At 35.8% G+C, this 18,199-nt stretch overlaps 3 protein-coding genes across 3 annotated transcripts in view; 1 reads left to right on the top strand and 2 right to left on the bottom strand.

The window, feature by feature from the left end:
- The window catches only part of LOC101882579 (sterile alpha motif domain-containing protein 9), a 39,199-nt gene extending 37,172 nt beyond the window's left edge, over window positions 1–2,027 (bottom strand). The window contains exons 1-2 of the mRNA XM_009299111.5: window positions 1,959–2,027; window positions 100–150 (exon numbers count right to left, since the gene is read on the bottom strand). The gene's annotated coding sequence lies outside the window, so the exon portion shown is untranslated. The remainder of the gene's footprint in view (window positions 1–99; window positions 151–1,958) is intronic.
- Window positions 1–18,199, top strand: part of LOC141381111 (zinc-binding protein A33-like) — a 397,850-nt gene that overhangs the window by 298,109 nt on the left and 81,542 nt on the right. The window lies entirely within an intron of this gene.
- si:ch73-59f11.3 lies at window positions 5,113–13,161 on the bottom strand. The gene is made up of 2 exons (NM_001328117.1): window positions 12,730–13,161; window positions 5,113–5,596 (listed from the first exon to the last, which is right to left on the bottom strand). The coding sequence occupies exons 1-2, from the start codon at window positions 13,057–13,059 to the stop codon at window positions 5,384–5,386; spliced, it is 543 nt and encodes a 180-aa protein (NP_001315046.1). The 5' UTR covers window positions 13,060–13,161; the 3' UTR covers window positions 5,113–5,383.

Below are 18,199 nucleotides of genomic sequence, written 5' to 3' on the forward strand. Positions count from 1 at the left end.
TGTGACATAATTTAGATTTCTTACTTGTAATACTGATAATAACAATAATAATAATAATAATAATAATAATAATAATCAAATGAATAATGTCAGACTTACCTAATCTAGGAATAAAATTACATGTGAGTTTTTGTAACATGCGCGTGTCACCTGAAATTTTATAAATGAAGGAAATTCAAAAATACAGAACATTTTGTTTCAATTGTTTGATAATTTAAACAGTGGACAAATAAAGTACACTATGCAGACAAACAGAATAATAATAATTATCAATTTTTTATTTACTAAATGTCAAAATATAATTCATGTTATTTCCTACACTTTTAGAATAACTGGTAGAATGTTGTACCACAGAAGGTACAAACCCTTGTCACTGGGGCAGTACCATTTTATGGAACAGAATTGTACCTTAAGACAAAGAAACTAATTTGTACCATTGCAGTTTGTACCTTTAAGGACATGACTTGTACCATGGGAAACCAAAATTTACCTTTGTTTTTTAAAACCTGCCGATACAATATTGTTCCTTCATCAAAGATACAAATCTGATCCATGAAGATAACACTACAGTGACAAGACACTTTGTTCCTTAACAATGTCAAATGTCAAAAAAGGCATTTTGCTTCATCCAAAATGGGTTAATTTATTTTCAGTAAATATAAAACATTAAATAGATTTTAAACAATATTTTATTTTTGTGTAAAAAAAAAAGTTTATTTTTGTGTAAAAGCACCTTTACCATTTACAATAAAGAATAAAAAATACTTTAACATCAATCAAAAGATCTATTTTTTTTTCTAAACATTTCGCAACATTTTATACAAAAATGTTACAGAAAAAGATTCTCCCATGAACAATAGAAAATATTTTTTTTCTCAAATTTGCATGCAATACCATTGTAATCACTGAAAAGTTTATTTAATTTCCTTAATTTTAAAACAAATAGAATTCTGCAAAACTATTGTAACAAGATATTTATGTTTGATTAGTTTTACAATAGTAAAATATCTGCATGAACACTTTGCAAATGCAGGACTTTTGCCAGCTCATGTGCGTAGTGGAAAGCAAACACCAAAAGGTGCAGATATTAATAATGAAACTTTATTTATCAGAAAATGTTCACCAAATGATTATTAAAAATGCCCTAAATGTTTAGTTTACAATATCTATTGTTTTGTTTTACCAGTTGTTTTGCATTATAGAACCTAATGATGAATGTTTATGAGTTTCTTTAAACATACATTTAAATGATTCGTCCGTGTTTTAATATGAAAATTATTCATAAAATCACTTTGCCTTTCCAGTAATGTTTATTTTCATAGATATTGTAATAAAGGAGTTGTCCAACACCTTTTTTTTCATGAGAACAATTGTGTATCTTCATTTCAGTTGTACCATAAAGGGTACAGAACAGCATCATAAGCGGTCTTTTCTATACCATATAAGGTACAACTTTTACGAAGGTACAAAACTGTTCATCAAGGAACATTATTTGTACCGCCGCGTACCTTTTTTTCTAAGAGTGTACTTGGCAAAGAGTTTATTTTAATCCGGTTTAAGTGTTCATTACAAACTATAAATATTATGTGTATATTTTTTCAAATGAGTTGACGCATACAATATATATACTGAAGCAGAAAAAAAGAAATTCTCCATAACTATTACTCTGTTCTAAACAAAACCGGAAAAATAGGACGCATTAGCAAAGGTCAGACATTCAATCAATTTCGGTGAATTTTCAAAATTCATGGCTACAAAATAACAAATTCAACTTAATCGATTGTGTTACTCTCATCTGCTCAAAATAATGAGATTTTACAACTTTGTAGAATAAATATAGATATAGCAAATATTTCAAAAGCATCCTAAATGAGCCCCTTTCACTCATCTTTGAACCATTCTCACATTTTTATATTCTTGTTTTGGATAAAATGAATGCTAATAGTAAGAAAACATACCTCCATGTCAAGTTGAAAGAACAATGCAAGTTTTGAACTCGATGTTTCAATCCTTCACTTTGTTCTTCTGATATGTAACAGGATGTATAAAAGATAGGAAGACATGTATAAAAGGTTGCCAGACATTGTTCAATATCCCTCAATATCATCAGCACTTGATAGCATATGGAGGATGATTGGTTTATCTTCACAAACTTCAGAAATGTAGTTTTACCTATTGTACATATCAAATATACAATAATTGTGTATGTGTGTGCAAGAAGTAAAGCAATAAAGCAACTTTATGTGAGCTGGATGTTTGTGTGTTTGCTAGAACTGTTCAATCATACTGTGCACATGGATGTAGTTGCAAAATTATGTCTGTATGAATTCTCTAAGCAGCCATTGTTAAAGTTCAACATATCATTGCATTTTGTAACTGTTCTGTATTCATTTGTGATGTAAACATTAAATACATTTGAAATGTAAATAAAAATACTCTTTACATTGTTAACAATGTCCTGTAGTATCTACAGTAACTCACTGGCAGCAGTTCGCCACTTGTTACTTACTGTAAATCAATTATTGTAAAATACTGTATTTGCAGCGCCAATTATCTTGCTGTATATGCATTTACAGTATTGCATCTTTCAAATAAATAGCAATTTTCATAATTCAACTTTAAAATACAGTAACATACAGCATTACTGTCCTACAGTAAAATACAGCTCATATTATAGTTAAATAATGTGTAGTTTATAATAATTGTTAACGGTGTGTGATTGACAATCCCTTTTGTGTTTTGTACAGTGTATTATAGCAGCAATTTCTTCTCATCAGCATTGGAACTGGGGATTTGGCAACTTCAGTCTAAACATGGCAACAGTGCTAGAGGTGGTTTATGAAGAAAAAAAAACTTTCCATGCAAGCAAACATATTAACATGCAAGCAAAATATCATTTCCTCAGGAAATGGTTAACAATCTCCACATCTCCGTGCCACAGTGTTACTGAGTAACACACAATAAATTGTGTTACTCAGTCAGACACATTTAGGCAATAGAGCTGATTCTTATATGGCTTTTAATTAATATACAGTTGAAGTCAGAATTATTAGCCCCCCTTTGATTTTTCTTTTCTTTTTTATTTATTTTCCAAATGCTGTTTACAGAGCAAGGAAATTTTCACAGTATGTTTGATAATACTGTTTTTTGAAGAAAGTCTTATTTGTTTTATTTTGGCTAGAATAAAAGCAGTTTTACATTTTTGAAAACTATTTTAAGCACAAAATGATTAGCCCCTTTAGGCTATATATTTCAGACTGTCTACAGATCAAACCATCGTTATACATTAACTTGCCTAATTAGCCTAAGCTGCCTAGTTAACCTTATTAACCTAGTTAAGCCTTAAAATGTCACTTTAAGCTGTATAGAAGTGTCCTGAAAAATATCTAGTAAAATATTATTTACTGTCATCAAGGCAAAGAGAAAATACATCAGTTATTTGAGATGAGTTATTAAAACTATTAGGTTTAGAAATTTGCTAAAAAAATCTCTCTGTTAAACAGAAATTGGGGGAAAAATACAAAGGGGGCTATTAATTCAGACTTTAACTGTATTTAGTTTCTACAAGGCTGTTTAGATTGTTTAACACAGTACTAAATTATCATTCAGTTCAGCTCTTTTAACTTCACCAAGCAGCATCTTGATGATGTAATTGCAACAAGACTGTTTTGCTATTAACAATGCCCTAACGTTTCATTAAACTGGTGTAATTCATGCACATTTGCCAAACTGCTGAGAAAAAAAAGCTCGATCTGTCTGTTTCTGGTGTGTAACTGCATTCAGCAAAAAAACAACAACTGTAAACTGGTATTTTATGACATGGTAATTTATACTGAGGAAAATTCACTCAATGTTTGAAATTCCCTCAAAAACGTGCACCATTTAATTCAATTACTATTAAATACAGTATAATTGTGTTGGCTCTCCCAAAAATGTTATTTTTACTTATGTGGTTTAAACCTTTTATGAGTTTCTTGTGTTGAACACAAAAGTAGATACTTCGAAGAATGCTGAAAACCATTAGTACGGGGTAAAAAAAAAGACTAATATTGTAGTAGCGGCTTTCCAATTGCCGCTATTGTTGGTAGAGTGAGTCCGTATGCAAAATAGATGCAAATAAAAAAGTCTTTATTTTCCAATCAACATAATTACTTAATCACTTTCCTTAATCTATATGCACACTTCTCTGTTACCTTGAGTTGAGTTACGCTCAGTTACGGTCAAAAACTGTGTGCTTCCTACCAACACTGTCTTACTCCATGCAGTGAAGCCACAGTTATATAGTGTCGTACTGACAGCTTGTGGCCAATCGCCAATATACAATGTATGGCGCCTACAAATATTACCAGCATTTTTCAAAAACTTCACACACTCTAGGGACATCAGAGGCTTATTTTAGATCTTGTAAAAAGGGGCATAATAGGTCCCCTTTAATTAAAGTGACTGACTAATTAACACATACATCAGTAAACATAAACATGTGTAGTCTAAAATGAAATGCGTCAATAATAATTATTAATAACACTACTATAAATGTAGCTACAACTGTCATTATAATACAGTATAACACATGGCTGGGCGAAATGGCAAAAATTTAATGGCAGATAATTTTTTCTCATATTGAACGATAACGATATATATTTTGATATCAGATGTTAATGCTTCCAGATTTAATAGAGTAACCCAACAATGGATTACAATTAGAGGAGCCAATAAATGGCAAAACATATTTTCGGCCATATTCATATTTTTGGTGGTACACCAAATACCACACACTTAATGTAATATCAACACATTTTTAGATTCTCATTGTTGCACATTTCTGCTGTGTGATTGGCTCTTAGATCAATGTAGAGTAAAAAAAAGTCCAGAGCTTATCATTGTTATTGACATAAATTTTATTGCGATTCGATATAATATTGTTTATCAGCCCAGCACTAGTATAACATCTTTATAGATACATTTATAGTATTGTTATGACTGCTTATAATTATAAACAGAGTTATAATTCATTATAAGCATGAGCTTCATAGAAAGCGTTTCTGTACTGTATGTTCTTTATATTCATTGTAACTTTGAGTAGCCCTATTGAAAATCAGCAGCTTCAGCAGTGTAGTGCAACATTTATTTGCAACACGCCATTGCACAAGACCCCTTACATGATATAAACTGCCTCTATTGTGCCTCTGTCTTGCTCATCCAGCAGCTGCATCTCCATTTCAAACATGACGTCCTGTAATCTCTTTTTGAATATGGCACAGTGCCTTGGCGGCAGCTTGCGCATAAAATCAGCAACGATCTGCGCGTGGCGATCAAAACTGTCTGTTTCGTGTTTCTCCTGCTGTCCAATGCCATCACCTGCACTGTCCCGTCTCCTTTTCCTTCAGCTGGACGGGGCTGAAGATGGCGACGGCTGAGCAATTGTACTTGTTACAGCTTCGCATGGAGTACTGCTCAACCTGTGCAGTGCTGACGTCCCAAAAGCATCCAGAGAAGCTGCTGAGCACCGGCCCTCTACATCACTTTCATTTGTGCAACCAGATGATGATGACGATTCTTCAGCCACCATGTTTTTTGGAGTCTCCTCATTTTGAATCTATAATACATAAAAGAATATTATTTAATGGTCATCACTAGACATAATGAACATGTTTTATAAAGATAATATATACAGTCAAGTATAAAAATGTCAAGAATAATTCAATTAGTTATTTTATTCTTTATTTCTGTTTAACAGAGGGATTTTTTTCAACACATTTCTAAACATTACAATTTCTAATTACTGATTTCTTCAACCCAGGCTCATCTTGAAAACGTAGTCCTGTGGACGTTTCTAGAGACTGCAAAATAAGTCCCGGGAGGTATGTATTTATTGCAGTTTTTGTTTTCGCAGAGGCCGCTGTCTGCGCTTTTTCATATCTCAAATGTCTCTCGCGAGTGCCGTTCGAGCCTGCACTGTTCTTGCGTAAACCCACCAGAGGCCACTGACGAACGACTGTCTGTCTGACTGGCTGAATGATTGACTGGGCCAATCAGCCGAGCCACTCTCCTCCTCCTTCCCTTAACTCAACCAGTTTTACCCAAGTGTGCCGCAAGCCTACGTTTGAGTGAAGGTTTCGGCCGTTAGATCGCCCCCTGGGGGCTGGCTGCAGTACAAGTCATAAAGCCCGCCTCCTCGGTGTTAATGAAGGAGACTTGAGCCCAAATAAAAAAAAATATTACACTTGCAATAAACTGTCCCGAAAGATAGTTCTGGTCGATTAAGGCACTGATTATTGTGCTGAAATAGGTGCAGATCTTCATTTTTGTAAACAGTTTGTTTTTAGCAGTAATTTAATGCTGGGCGTGTCATCGTGATTGACAGCTGTGATTGACAGTTTCTCAAAGCAGCGCGTCTGAGCTTCGGCAGGAGACTGAAGTGTTGTTACTCGATTTCTGTGTTATTTTACCATGACAAAATGAGTTCAGCAGTAAACTACAGTTTCTGACATACATGATCTGGTGGAACACTGTTTATTCGCTAAGTTCAGGGCTTTTTTCGGGCTTTATTAGTTTGCTGATACACGCCTAGCCACCCAGATAGCAAAACACAGTTCCGGCTAGATTCTCGCCTGCCGGAGACTTATCTCTTAGAGCTCAGACTGACTACCTCTGCTGGACCTACTCCGGATGCCTGGACTCACTACCCAATTCCAGCCCGAGTCAATCGAGCCAGATGCGGCGGCCGAGCGAGCAGGCGCTGCCGCATGCGAGCCGGAATCAGCCCGCGACGCCGCGAGTAAGTTATGCGCTGCGGCCTGGAGCTGGCGCGATTGAATATATAAAACGCTCATATTTGTTAACGTTATTACATCCATTTGTGTTGATATGACAGCAAACGCATGCTGAGAAGTTCGGGGGGCGTAGTTGATTTTACATAAAGCGTTTGATTGGAAGCTCGACTCTGCTCATTTTCGCGGCTCCGCCTCTGGCTCCATCAGACAATCCTTCTGCGCATGTCTGGCTCCAATTTCAGCAGTCTTTTGCGACAGTTTGTGCCCGTCAAGCAGGCGTTTTGCCCTCAAGGCGTTCAGTGGGAAAAAGGGCTGTCGCGTCGTCCATATTTTTTACAGTCATTGGTTTTACCGATTGATCCGCCCACCCGCCTACTTCCCTAAATCCAACCAACAATTTACAAAAGCTATCTAGTAAAAGAAACGCCCTGGTCTGATATTTACCACGTTTTTGGATTTTACCACATTCTCACCGTTATGAACTTGTTCACTTTATGTTTTGGAATCTGTTTTTGTCTTACCTGATTTCTGTAATCGCTCTTCCCCGGACTCAAACCCGGTTGTTGACGTCGACAAGCTAACTGGACAAACTGGTTGTGGCGGAAAAGCCCTCCACACAGAGGTAAGCGGTCAGCCGGTAAGCGCTTAAAGGAACGGCGTCATACCACCCCGTAGCATTCACTTAAAAAATTAAATGCACGCATACGTACCTCCGGCTACATAATTTGCAGTCTCCAGAAACGTCCACGGGACTACGTTTTCAGAATGAGCCTGGGTTGGATTTCTCTAATCTTTGTCTTGATGACAGTAAATAATAGTTGACTAGATATTGTTCAAGACACTTCTATACAGCTTAAAGTGACATTTAAAGGCTTAACTAGGTTACTTAGGGGGTTATTAGGCAAGTCATTAGCCCCTTTCACACAGCGATACCGGTAAATATCTGGAAAATTTCCGGAACGACTTTACCGGTATATTCAAAAAAGCGCTGTTCACACAGGCGAGGACGTTACGGAAATTTTCCGGAAAAGAGCATTCACACATCCATTCCAAAATACCGGTAAATTCTGACATCATTCACCACAAATGAGCTTTAAACGGCTGCGCTTGTGTTTGTAAACATTTGACTAAATTACAAACTCTGTGGATGATCAATATTGTGAACAACTTTCGCAGGATCACTTTCGCATGTCGAGATGTTCATAATATGTGCGTGTTCAGGCGCTCACAGGCTGTTCATGGGCACACGCAAAGCTTGAAGGTAAACAAACAACGGCTTATCATAAGCATCTCATCGATGATTATTTACACAGTTGGCATTAAGAAGAACATATAAACGTGATCTGACTAACTTCTAGCAGCTAAATGTGTCTGGAAAAATATTCAAAGGCTTTTATTCTCACAAACCGCGCGGACGTGAATGCGTCTGACTGTTGTGATTGGCTAAAGCAGACGTCTCACGTCAGCACGTTCTAGACGTGCACGCGCTTATTACGGGAATCTTCTTTCTGCATTCACACAGCGCAGCATTCCGGCAAATTGCCGGTAATCTTACAACTTCTCTTTCCGGAAAATAGCCAGAACGAATTTACCGGTATTTTCAAAAAGGACCTGTTCACACATACAGCCTTTCCGGAAAATTGCCGGTAATTTTCCGGAAAGGTCTGTATGTGTGAAAGGGGCTATTGTAGACCACGGGTGCTCAACCCTGTTCCTGGAGATCTACCTTCCTGCAGATTTCAGTTGCTACCCATATCAAACACACCTGCCTGTAATTATCAAGTGGTGTTCAGGTCCTAATTAATTGGTTCAGGTGTGTTTGATATGGGTAGCAACTGAAATCTGCAGGAAGGTAGATCTCCAGGAACAGGGTTGAGCACCCCTGTTGTAGACAATCCAAAACAAACATTGCTTAAAGGGGCTAATAACATTGCCCCTAAAATGGCTTTAACAAATTAAAAACAGTTTTTATTCTTGACAAAATAAAAAAAATTCTCCATTAGAAAAAATATTATAGGAAATACTGTATAGTAAAATTCACAGGAGGGCTAATAATTTTGACATTTTCAACTGTACTATAACAGTGATTGGAACAGTTTTATAAATAAACACTGTTACTAATGGAATTACTTTTATTATTCAGTAAAGACTCGACTAATTAAATAAATAATTGCTTCACCCAATACAATGTCGTTTCCGTTATTGACAATAAATTTGTGTTTCAAGTAGTTATCGGTAGTTCTTGAAGTACTTGAAGTAGTTCAAGGTCGTTATCGGTGTTAACGTGAGACTCTTATCGGGCGACAGGGGCGGACTGGCCATCTGGCAAACCGGGCACTTTCCCGGTGGGCCGACGTACTTTTTGGGCCGGGCTGATCATCGTCTTATGATCTGATCGGCCCATAAAAGGCTTAGCAGCCTATCGTTTTTTTCTGCCTCATTAATTGACGCTCCTGTGATCTGTGACTCTCTGAAAGTAGATGCTTTTTTCCCGGACAGACAGACCGGACCGGCCCATGTGACACTCTGCAGCCCATTGGTTCTTTTCTTTACTGACATTGGGCTGGCCCAATCACAAACTCCTATTTTGGGCTCTGTGTGAGCGTGCTTCGTCTGTGTGTATTTGTCAAAATAGTCGAGAGTCAGAGAGAAGAAACGCAAGGGAGACGCAGAGAAATCGCGGGAAATACACCGGCGTTTCATTTAGCGGTTCTGAAAAGTTCTCCGTTCATTCTAGTACACGGCTAATAGTGCAAATCACGTGACCACACACTCTCTCCCAAGACCTTCAGCCAGTAGTTCAGCGGGCGAGCATAAACCCCAGGTGAGAGTATAGTGCATGTCAGTTCATCTGCTGGACGATCTCATCTCACTATAGTTGTTAAACGTGATATTCATCTTGTTGTCTCTATCTAACAATTCTTCTGTCTTTTGAATCACTTGTTCTCAGTTAACTGTTTTGGCTGAGTGCAAAGATAAGCTAATATATTAATTTATGTAACATACATTGATTCTCCACATTGACAGATTGCTTACCTTTATCGTTTAAATTTAATGTACGTTATACTGTTATAATGGCCATTATTGATTATTAAAACTGATATTCTACAAAAGAGACGGGGTAAAGTTAATTCTTTTCAATGGAAATGAAAGAATACAGTTATATTTAAGCCCTGTTTTGTTATAAATATGCAGTGAAGATGATGCTCATATAAATATGCAACACGAGGCTGTTTAGTGTCTGTTAATCATAATATCAAAATGAAACAAATTTGACTTATATTATGTTTTCATTGTTTAGATAGTGAAACAGCAAGCAGGATGAGGTGAATGAGGTAATAAAGTACACTGTTCCCTTTGAAGATTTACCCATGCATTAGCAGGCAGTTTTTGTTATGTTTATTATTGAATATAGGCTGAGTGAATAGTGTATTGAATGAGTTAAATTGGCTGTAGTGTATGAGTGTGTGAATGAGTGTGTATGGGTGATTTCCAATATTGGGTTGTGGCTGGAAAGGCATCTGCTGCATAAAACATGCTGGCATAGTTGGCAGTTCATTCCACTGCGGCAACCCCTGATAAATAAGGGACTTATGCGAAGAAAAATAAATTAATGAATAGTGTATTTTTTAGAACTCAACAAATAACTTTATGGACAGTATACAGAAATTAAATTGAGATTAAAGTTTGTATTTATTTATTTATTTCATATATATGGCTTTTGAGTTTTATAGAATTTGAGTTGATAAAAATATTGGACGTGCATAGATAGATAGCATTTTGATTGAATTTAGTGGGCCGCTCTGGCCCAAAATGCCAGGGCCGATTTTTTGCCCCAGTCCAGCCCTGTCGGGCGATATAAAAAAATATTGCGTTAATCTATTCTCAAAATTGGGTTGGGAGCTGGGTCTATTCTATGCAAGCTATGATGATTCATCTTGATATATTAGCACGGATGTATACCTGACAGGTGAGTCGTCAGACAAAAAAAAAGCTCCCTTCTGAATCAAATCAGCAGGATGCCCTTCTGGATCTTTTACTTATATCGAAGACTATACTGACTACGCTTACATGGACATCTGTACTCTAGTTATTTGCCTTAATAGACAATAATATAATTAAGGTGTTTACGTGAAGTAAAGAATTCAAATGAGCCATTTTAATCTAGATTAATTCCAAGATTACAGTGAGATTAATCTAGATAAAAAAATAATAATCTATGCCCACTTATAGTTTTAAGATGTCATTTTTATTTTTAAATTTCATACAAATATTAAAATAATACTGTAAAAATAATACTGTAATATTTATACTCTTATTTTTGTTACATTTCTTAAGCATCATCATTTATTTAAAGACTTACTTGTTGGCCATCTGTGGTAAATATTACAAGTTATGCATGTATAATGTTCCACCATAGAACATATATTTAAAATATAATATTAAATTTGGTAGATGTCTTTCAAATTGTCCCACAGCAACACTGGTGTAGTATAAAATAGTGCAGAATGTTTTATAATAACAAAGTACTTAGTGACTATTTTATTCAACATACATTGTTTTTTAAAGTAACTAGTGACTGTAACTAATTACTTTTACTAAGTTATGTGCCTGACACTGGCTACAAACTATAATCTATAAACTAGTATATACATTCACCGGCCACTTTATTAGGTACACCTGTCCAACTGCTCGTTAACGCAAATTTCTAATCAGCCAATCACATGGCAGCAACTCAATGCATTTAGGCATGTAGACATGGTCAAGACGATCTGCTGCAGTTCAAACCGAGCATCAGAATGAGGAAGAAAGGGGATTTAAGTGACTTTGAATGTGGCATGGTTGTTGATGCCAGACAGGCTGGTCTGAGTATTTCAGAAACTGTTGATCTACTGGGATTTTCATGCACAACCATCTCTAGGGTTTACAGAGAATGATCTGAAAAAGAGGAAATATACAGGGAGCGGCAGTTTTGTGGATGCAAATGCCTTGTTGATGCCAGAGATCAGAGGAAAATGGCCAGACTGGTTCCAGCTGATAGAAAGACAACAGTAACTCAAATAAGCACTCGCTACAACCGTTCCATCCTGCCTTGTATCAACAGTTCAGGCTGGTGGTGGGGCTCCAAACCTGGTAAGGTGTACCTAATAAAGTGGCCAGTGAGTGTATAGAAACTAGTTTAGTTACAAACAATTAATCTGCTGACAATATCCATACAACAATTTTCAAACTACAAGCCTATATAGCATATATTCAAGCGTAAAACTGACTGAATACCATAGAGTTTATCTGTTCAAAACAATTACTGAGATACAGTTGGTTTTATATTCCCGCATTAGTATTTTTTAAACAGTGACAACTCGGTCTCTATATTGTTTACCACTAATTTGAGTATTTGGTCTGAAATCACATTCAAGTATCACTTCAAAACAACATTAGCACTATTTAATAGACTTCCCTATTTAGAATCTGCAAATAATATTTAGCCGAAATCATATAATAAAGGCGAAAGTTTGAATGTGTGACTCTAAAACCATTTTTACCTCAAAAACATGGTAAGTTATGTTCCGTTGGACATTTCTGTCTGAACTGTACAAAAGTTCCTAACCATTTCAGCACCAAAAATAATCCTATTTATTTTTATAACAGTGTAATTGTAAGTTACAAAGTAAGTAACTAGTAACTAACTGAATATCACAGTTTACCTGTTCATTACTGAGGTAAAGTTGGCTTTATATTCGGACGTTTGTTCATCTTTAACAGTCCCTATATTGTTTACCACGTTACTTTTGTAAGTTTGAGTTCAACAGCACTGTTTAATTGACTGTAAATGTTTGTACTTTGATAGCCACTGGCTGCTATGATTTCCCCATTTAGAATTGGCAAATAATACTTTTCTGAAATCACATTATAAAGGAGAAAGTCTGAATCCTTCACACACACTCAGATACTTCACCTCAAACTCAAAACATGGTGTGTCGGACACTGTGTTTGCTCGGAGCCGGACGAAAGGTCTGAGCCATTTCAGCTCCACAAACAGCCTGGGGACCCTGGCATCTTCATCTCCGCCTTTTCTCAGCATTCGTTTCATAGCTTTAGAAAACTTGTCTCTGATGTTTCTCCATGTGGATTTGCAGGTCTCCGGGTTGTCGATGCCAAGTTTCGTAGCGATTTCTTTCCAGGAATTGAACACTTTTTCCGGAACTTTAAAATCTCTCAGCGAGTGATCGTACAGGTGCGGGTACAGCTTCACCAGCTCCGCGACTCGTCTCTCCGGCGTGTTCATGTTAATGTTGTTAATATTATTATTGTTGTTGTTATTGTTGATCTCAGTGGAACGAGAAACTCTCTTTCTTTTTCTGCATTTAATGGTGGATAGCGATCAAATTGTTCAGGCTCATACCGCCGCCTACAGTACTGGGATATGCCGTTTCAAGAGCTCATCTTTTTATTCACTTATTTTAAGAACCGCATATAACATTTTACAAAAAAATACATACACGTAAGTATAAATGAAATACATATATACAAAATGTACATATGTAATAATTAAATAGATTCTACATTATAGAGTTCACAAATGTTTAACGTGTGTAAATCCGGCGTTCTTGTTCAGAGAGTCTCTGATACTGGTAATATGGACCACTCAATGGGACCACTTTAGTGTGGTGATGCCATTTTAGCCCATGAATGTTTCCTGTTTTTTTTTTTTTTTTGACAAACTATTGCATTACTGTAAAGAAAAAGGCAATCCAATCAGAACTTTACGTTCAAACTGATATCATAACATTATGATTATGTCAACCTTTTTGAATTCCAAGAGGCTATGGAAATTAAAAATGTACAACAGGAAATATGTTAGGACCATTCTCATTGTTTACATCCCTCAAAATTGTCTATATAAGCATATTTTGGTCACCAATACCTTAATACCATACACCAATTTTTTGTTTCTTTTTAGTAAATTTACATTGATGAATGAGTTCATGTACATTGTGTGGTAAATAAAATCCATCCGGTGTTTTTCCATCTGCTCCAATAATCCTTTCAATCTCCATTCTTGTTCTAAATCAAACATTTGATCTTTAAAGATTGTCCTTTCTGTTTTATTTTCGTTACACTTCATAATAAAGTGCTCTACATTTTCTTTAACATAACACTCATCACACTTAGTTTAAAACCAGTAAATAGTATTACTTTACGCCAATTATATTACTGTATTGTTACTGTTATTAAATAAAATGTAAATAAATAAATAAAATATTTGGTAACTCTTAATTTTAAGTCACAATTCAGGCTATTAACACTGGCCTATTATTACACTGTAAAATAAATCTTATATTTTTGTTGAGTCTAGTCATCAACTTACAATCAAACTGTGCAAAATTATTAAATTACTGTGTAAAAAATGTAGTTGAAACCTGATTTACTTATTAACCCTTTAACTATCCCACTTGGAAAAAACTCCTAATGTCGCTAGTTAACACACTCAATGTATTTTTTTTCCAACACATCACATAATTTCAAAAATATCAGCCTCTACCAAATGGTTGATATGTAGGTTTAGGCTAAAAGTACCGGGCTTAATACATATACTATGACAAATCAGAAAATATGAAGTGTAAGAAAAAATATTTGAAAAAAATATTCAAAATAAAGTATTTTTGAATACTAAATCACCTTTTTTGAAGTATGCCTTAAAATATTTCAGATTCTCATTTAACATGCTTTCTTGTTTTTTTTTTTTTTTTACAGTAAAACCAATGTTTCCCAGAGATGGGTTGTGGCTGGAAGGGCATCCGCTGCGTAAAAACTTGCTGGATAAGTTGCCGGTTCATTCCGCTGTGGTGACCCAGGATTAATAAGGGATTAAGCCGACAAGAAAATGAATAAATAAATGAGTAAAACCAAAGTTAAGCAAAGTAGTCCAACAAACAAGTGTTGTAAACCAACAATGTTGTGTGTAAACCATTATTTAAAACAGTAATAACATGGTCAACCGTTTGGTAGAGCAGGCAGTGAAAGGGTAAAACCAGTTATTATTATCACTGTATTATTACAGTTATTAAATAACATGTAAATAAATAAATAAAATATTTGGTAACACTTTTATTTTAAGTCACAATTCAGGCTACTTTTACTAGCCTATTATTACACTGTCAAATAAATCTTGCATTTTTTGTTGAGTCAAATCAACTTTCTGGTCATCAACTTACAATCAAACTGAGCAAAAATATTACTGTAAATTAAACTTTGTATAATTTAAAAAATGTAGATGAAACCTAATTTACTTCTTAAAATAAGTTAAAGCAACAAAAACAAATGTTTTCTTCACTTTTTGTCATTACAGTGTTTACAGTATACGATATTAACCGTTTATTAATTTAGAATAGTTTAAAGTATGATCTTATTCTACATCCCTAATATTACCTAAAACTTAAATCCAACAACTAACTATTAATACACAGCTAAGTAGTACTTTATTTAGATAATAGTCTTAGTTAATAGCTTGTTAATAAAGTGAATGGGTAGTAGTCCAACAGAATGTTTGTTTGATTGATTTATTTTTTGTAAACCAACAATGTTGTGTGTAAACCATTATTTAAAACAGTAATAACATGGTCAACCGTTTGGTAGAGCGGGCAGTCAAAGGGTAAAACCAGTAATTTTTTATCACTGTATTATTACAGTTATTAAATAAAATGTAACTAAATTAATAAAATATTTGGTTACACTTTTATTTTAAGTCACAATTCAGGCTATTAATACTTTCCTATTATTACACTGTAAAGTAAATCTGATAAATAAAGTCAAGCCAAATCCAACTGAGCAAAAATATTACAGTAAATTAAACGTTGTATATCTTAAAAAATGTAGTTGAATCCTGATTTACTTCTTGAAATAATTTATGTTTTATTATAATTAATGTTTTCTTCACTTTTGTCATTACAGTTTATACAATGTACAATATTAACTGTTTATTAGTATGGTTTAAAGTATCTTATTCTACATGCCTAATCTTACTTAAAACCTAAATCCATCGACTAACTAATATGCAGCTAAGCAGTACTTTATTGAGATGATAGTCTTAGTTAATAGTTTGTTAATAACGTGAATGGGGTACGTGCTTTTAATTTCAGCCAGACTAAGTGCTTCCGGTAAACTGTCTTTCCATTATAAAATCGCCATTTTTAATGTCTGATTTCTTTAAAAATCAGTGATCTTCACTGCCTGATAGATATACAATATGACATGGGTGTCAGACCGGACAAGAAACACTGCATTAAATTTCAGTTCCCCCTGCCATGTCTTTAAAATATTAATTTTACCCCAGTATTTTCAATGGAGTTTCTGCGCTTGCCTGCTGATCCTGACTGCGCTAGAGGCTACAACGGTCTTACATTACAACATTGACGCTGTAAAAAAAACTTAGGAAATTGAAAACAGTCACATTAAATGTGCACAAATCATTGGCTCAAAAACACTAGCTGTGCGTATAGTGAAGTGACTTGAGTGAAGTGAAACTTGTGCAAATCATAAAAAAAACTGTCCTTATTTTATTTTTTATTTTACAAATAATGTAATTTGGTATATTCGTGCAGTTGATTATGTGCACAATCAATATTTGTATTGCTTATGTTCATTTTGTTACTGAACTGAGTACTGAAAACTGTTCTGAGTTTGATGAATACTAACATTTTATACAGTGTCGATGCTTATACACTCAGACAGACACACTTGGCCAAACCGATTCACTCATTCATTCGTCCATTTTCTTTTCGGCCTGCTTAGTCCCTTTATTAATCAGGGATCGCCACGTGCGGAATGAACCGCCAACTTATCCATGATATGCAGTGTCTGAACAGTTATTATTAATTATAATAATTAATATTATTAACAGTAAACTGCTGTAATTAATGCAGATTTACTCTGCTACTGAAGAAGTTAAAGCTTTATCTCAGGTGTGTAACTGCATTCAGCGTTCACTAGAGGACAGCAGAAACACAGTTAACTGAAGCATCCGTTAAAGATGGTGTGGTGAGCTGAGCACTGACATTCACTCAAACATCGCCAAGATTTAACTCAGTTACAAGTAAATAACTGTGTTTGTTCTGTTAAGTGCTTCTTAAAGCTCCACTGAAATTAAAATAAAGTGTTTTAGATGTTAGTATAAGTCTGTTAGCTTTAAGGATACCAAGCTAGTGTGCTAGAAATCAACGATTTTTTAACATCACCTCATACTTCAGTTTCTAACCCTGAACTTCATCCTTTAAAGATGAAAAAAAATCCAAAGACTGCTGAAATTTCATACAGCGGTATTCAAAGAAGGTCAGTGAATTTAGATGCGTTCCTTACATGTGTTTGTTTGTCAATGTGATGTCATTTTATTTGATTATTCATTCATTCATTTTCTTGTCGGCTTAGTCCCTTTATTAATATGCGGTCGCCACAGTGGAATGAACCACCAACTTATCCAGCAAGTTTTTACACAGCGGATGCCTTTCTAGTCGCAACCCATCTCTGGGAAACATCCACACATACACACACACACACACACTCATACACTACGGACAATTTAGCCTACCAAATTCACCTGTACCACATGTCTTTGGACTTTTTTTTTTCCTTCTCTAGGGAAATGTTAAGAGTATGTATATTATATTTATGTGTATGTATGTGTAAATGTGCATCTTCTTCAACCCAAGCTCATTCTGAAAACGTAGTTTTCCCGCGGACGTTTCTGGAGACAGCGGAATACGTCCCGGGGGGTACGTACGGCCGCGTTTATTTTTTTCAAGTGAACGCTGTGGGGCGGTGTGATGCTGTTCTCTTTCGCGCTTGCCTTACCTCCTTGTGGAGGGCTTCCCCGCTGCAACCCGTTTGTCCACTCAGCTCAGCGTGTACGTCGGCAGGCTCGAGATGCGGAGAGGAGTCGACCACGGCGACCGGTTTCGAGTCCGGGGAAGAGCAGCTCCAGCAATCAGGTAAGACAAAAACAGAATCCCAAAAATTAAGTGAACGAGTTTCGTGACAGGGTGAGAACGCGGCGAAATCTGAAAATGCGGTAGAAAAAAAATCAGGGCTTTTGTTTTTTTGGACGGCTTTTGTGAACTGTTGCTCGGGTTTAGCGAAGCGATTTAGGGTTTAGGGTCGATCGGTAAAATTGGTTGGGTTCAGGGTAGGAGGAGGGCGAGTCGGCCGATTGGCTGGTCGCGCAGTCATTCATCCGGTCAGTCGGACAGCGGCCTCCGGTCTCCAGAAACGTCCGCGGGACTACGTTTCCACAATGAGCCTGGGTTGATCTTCTTTATTCAACTCAACCGAAACATGAAGAAAGGGCGGGGCATCGAGTAGTTCCTCCCCTTTAGAAACAGCCAATAGCTGTTTAGTTCTCTCACAGCTCTGCCAGTAAACACATCAAATGA

This window comes from Danio rerio, chromosome 3 (assembly GCF_049306965.1).
Source record: "Danio rerio strain Tuebingen ecotype United States chromosome 3, GRCz12tu, whole genome shotgun sequence".
Lineage (NCBI taxonomy): Eukaryota > Metazoa > Chordata > Actinopteri > Cypriniformes > Danionidae > Danio > Danio rerio.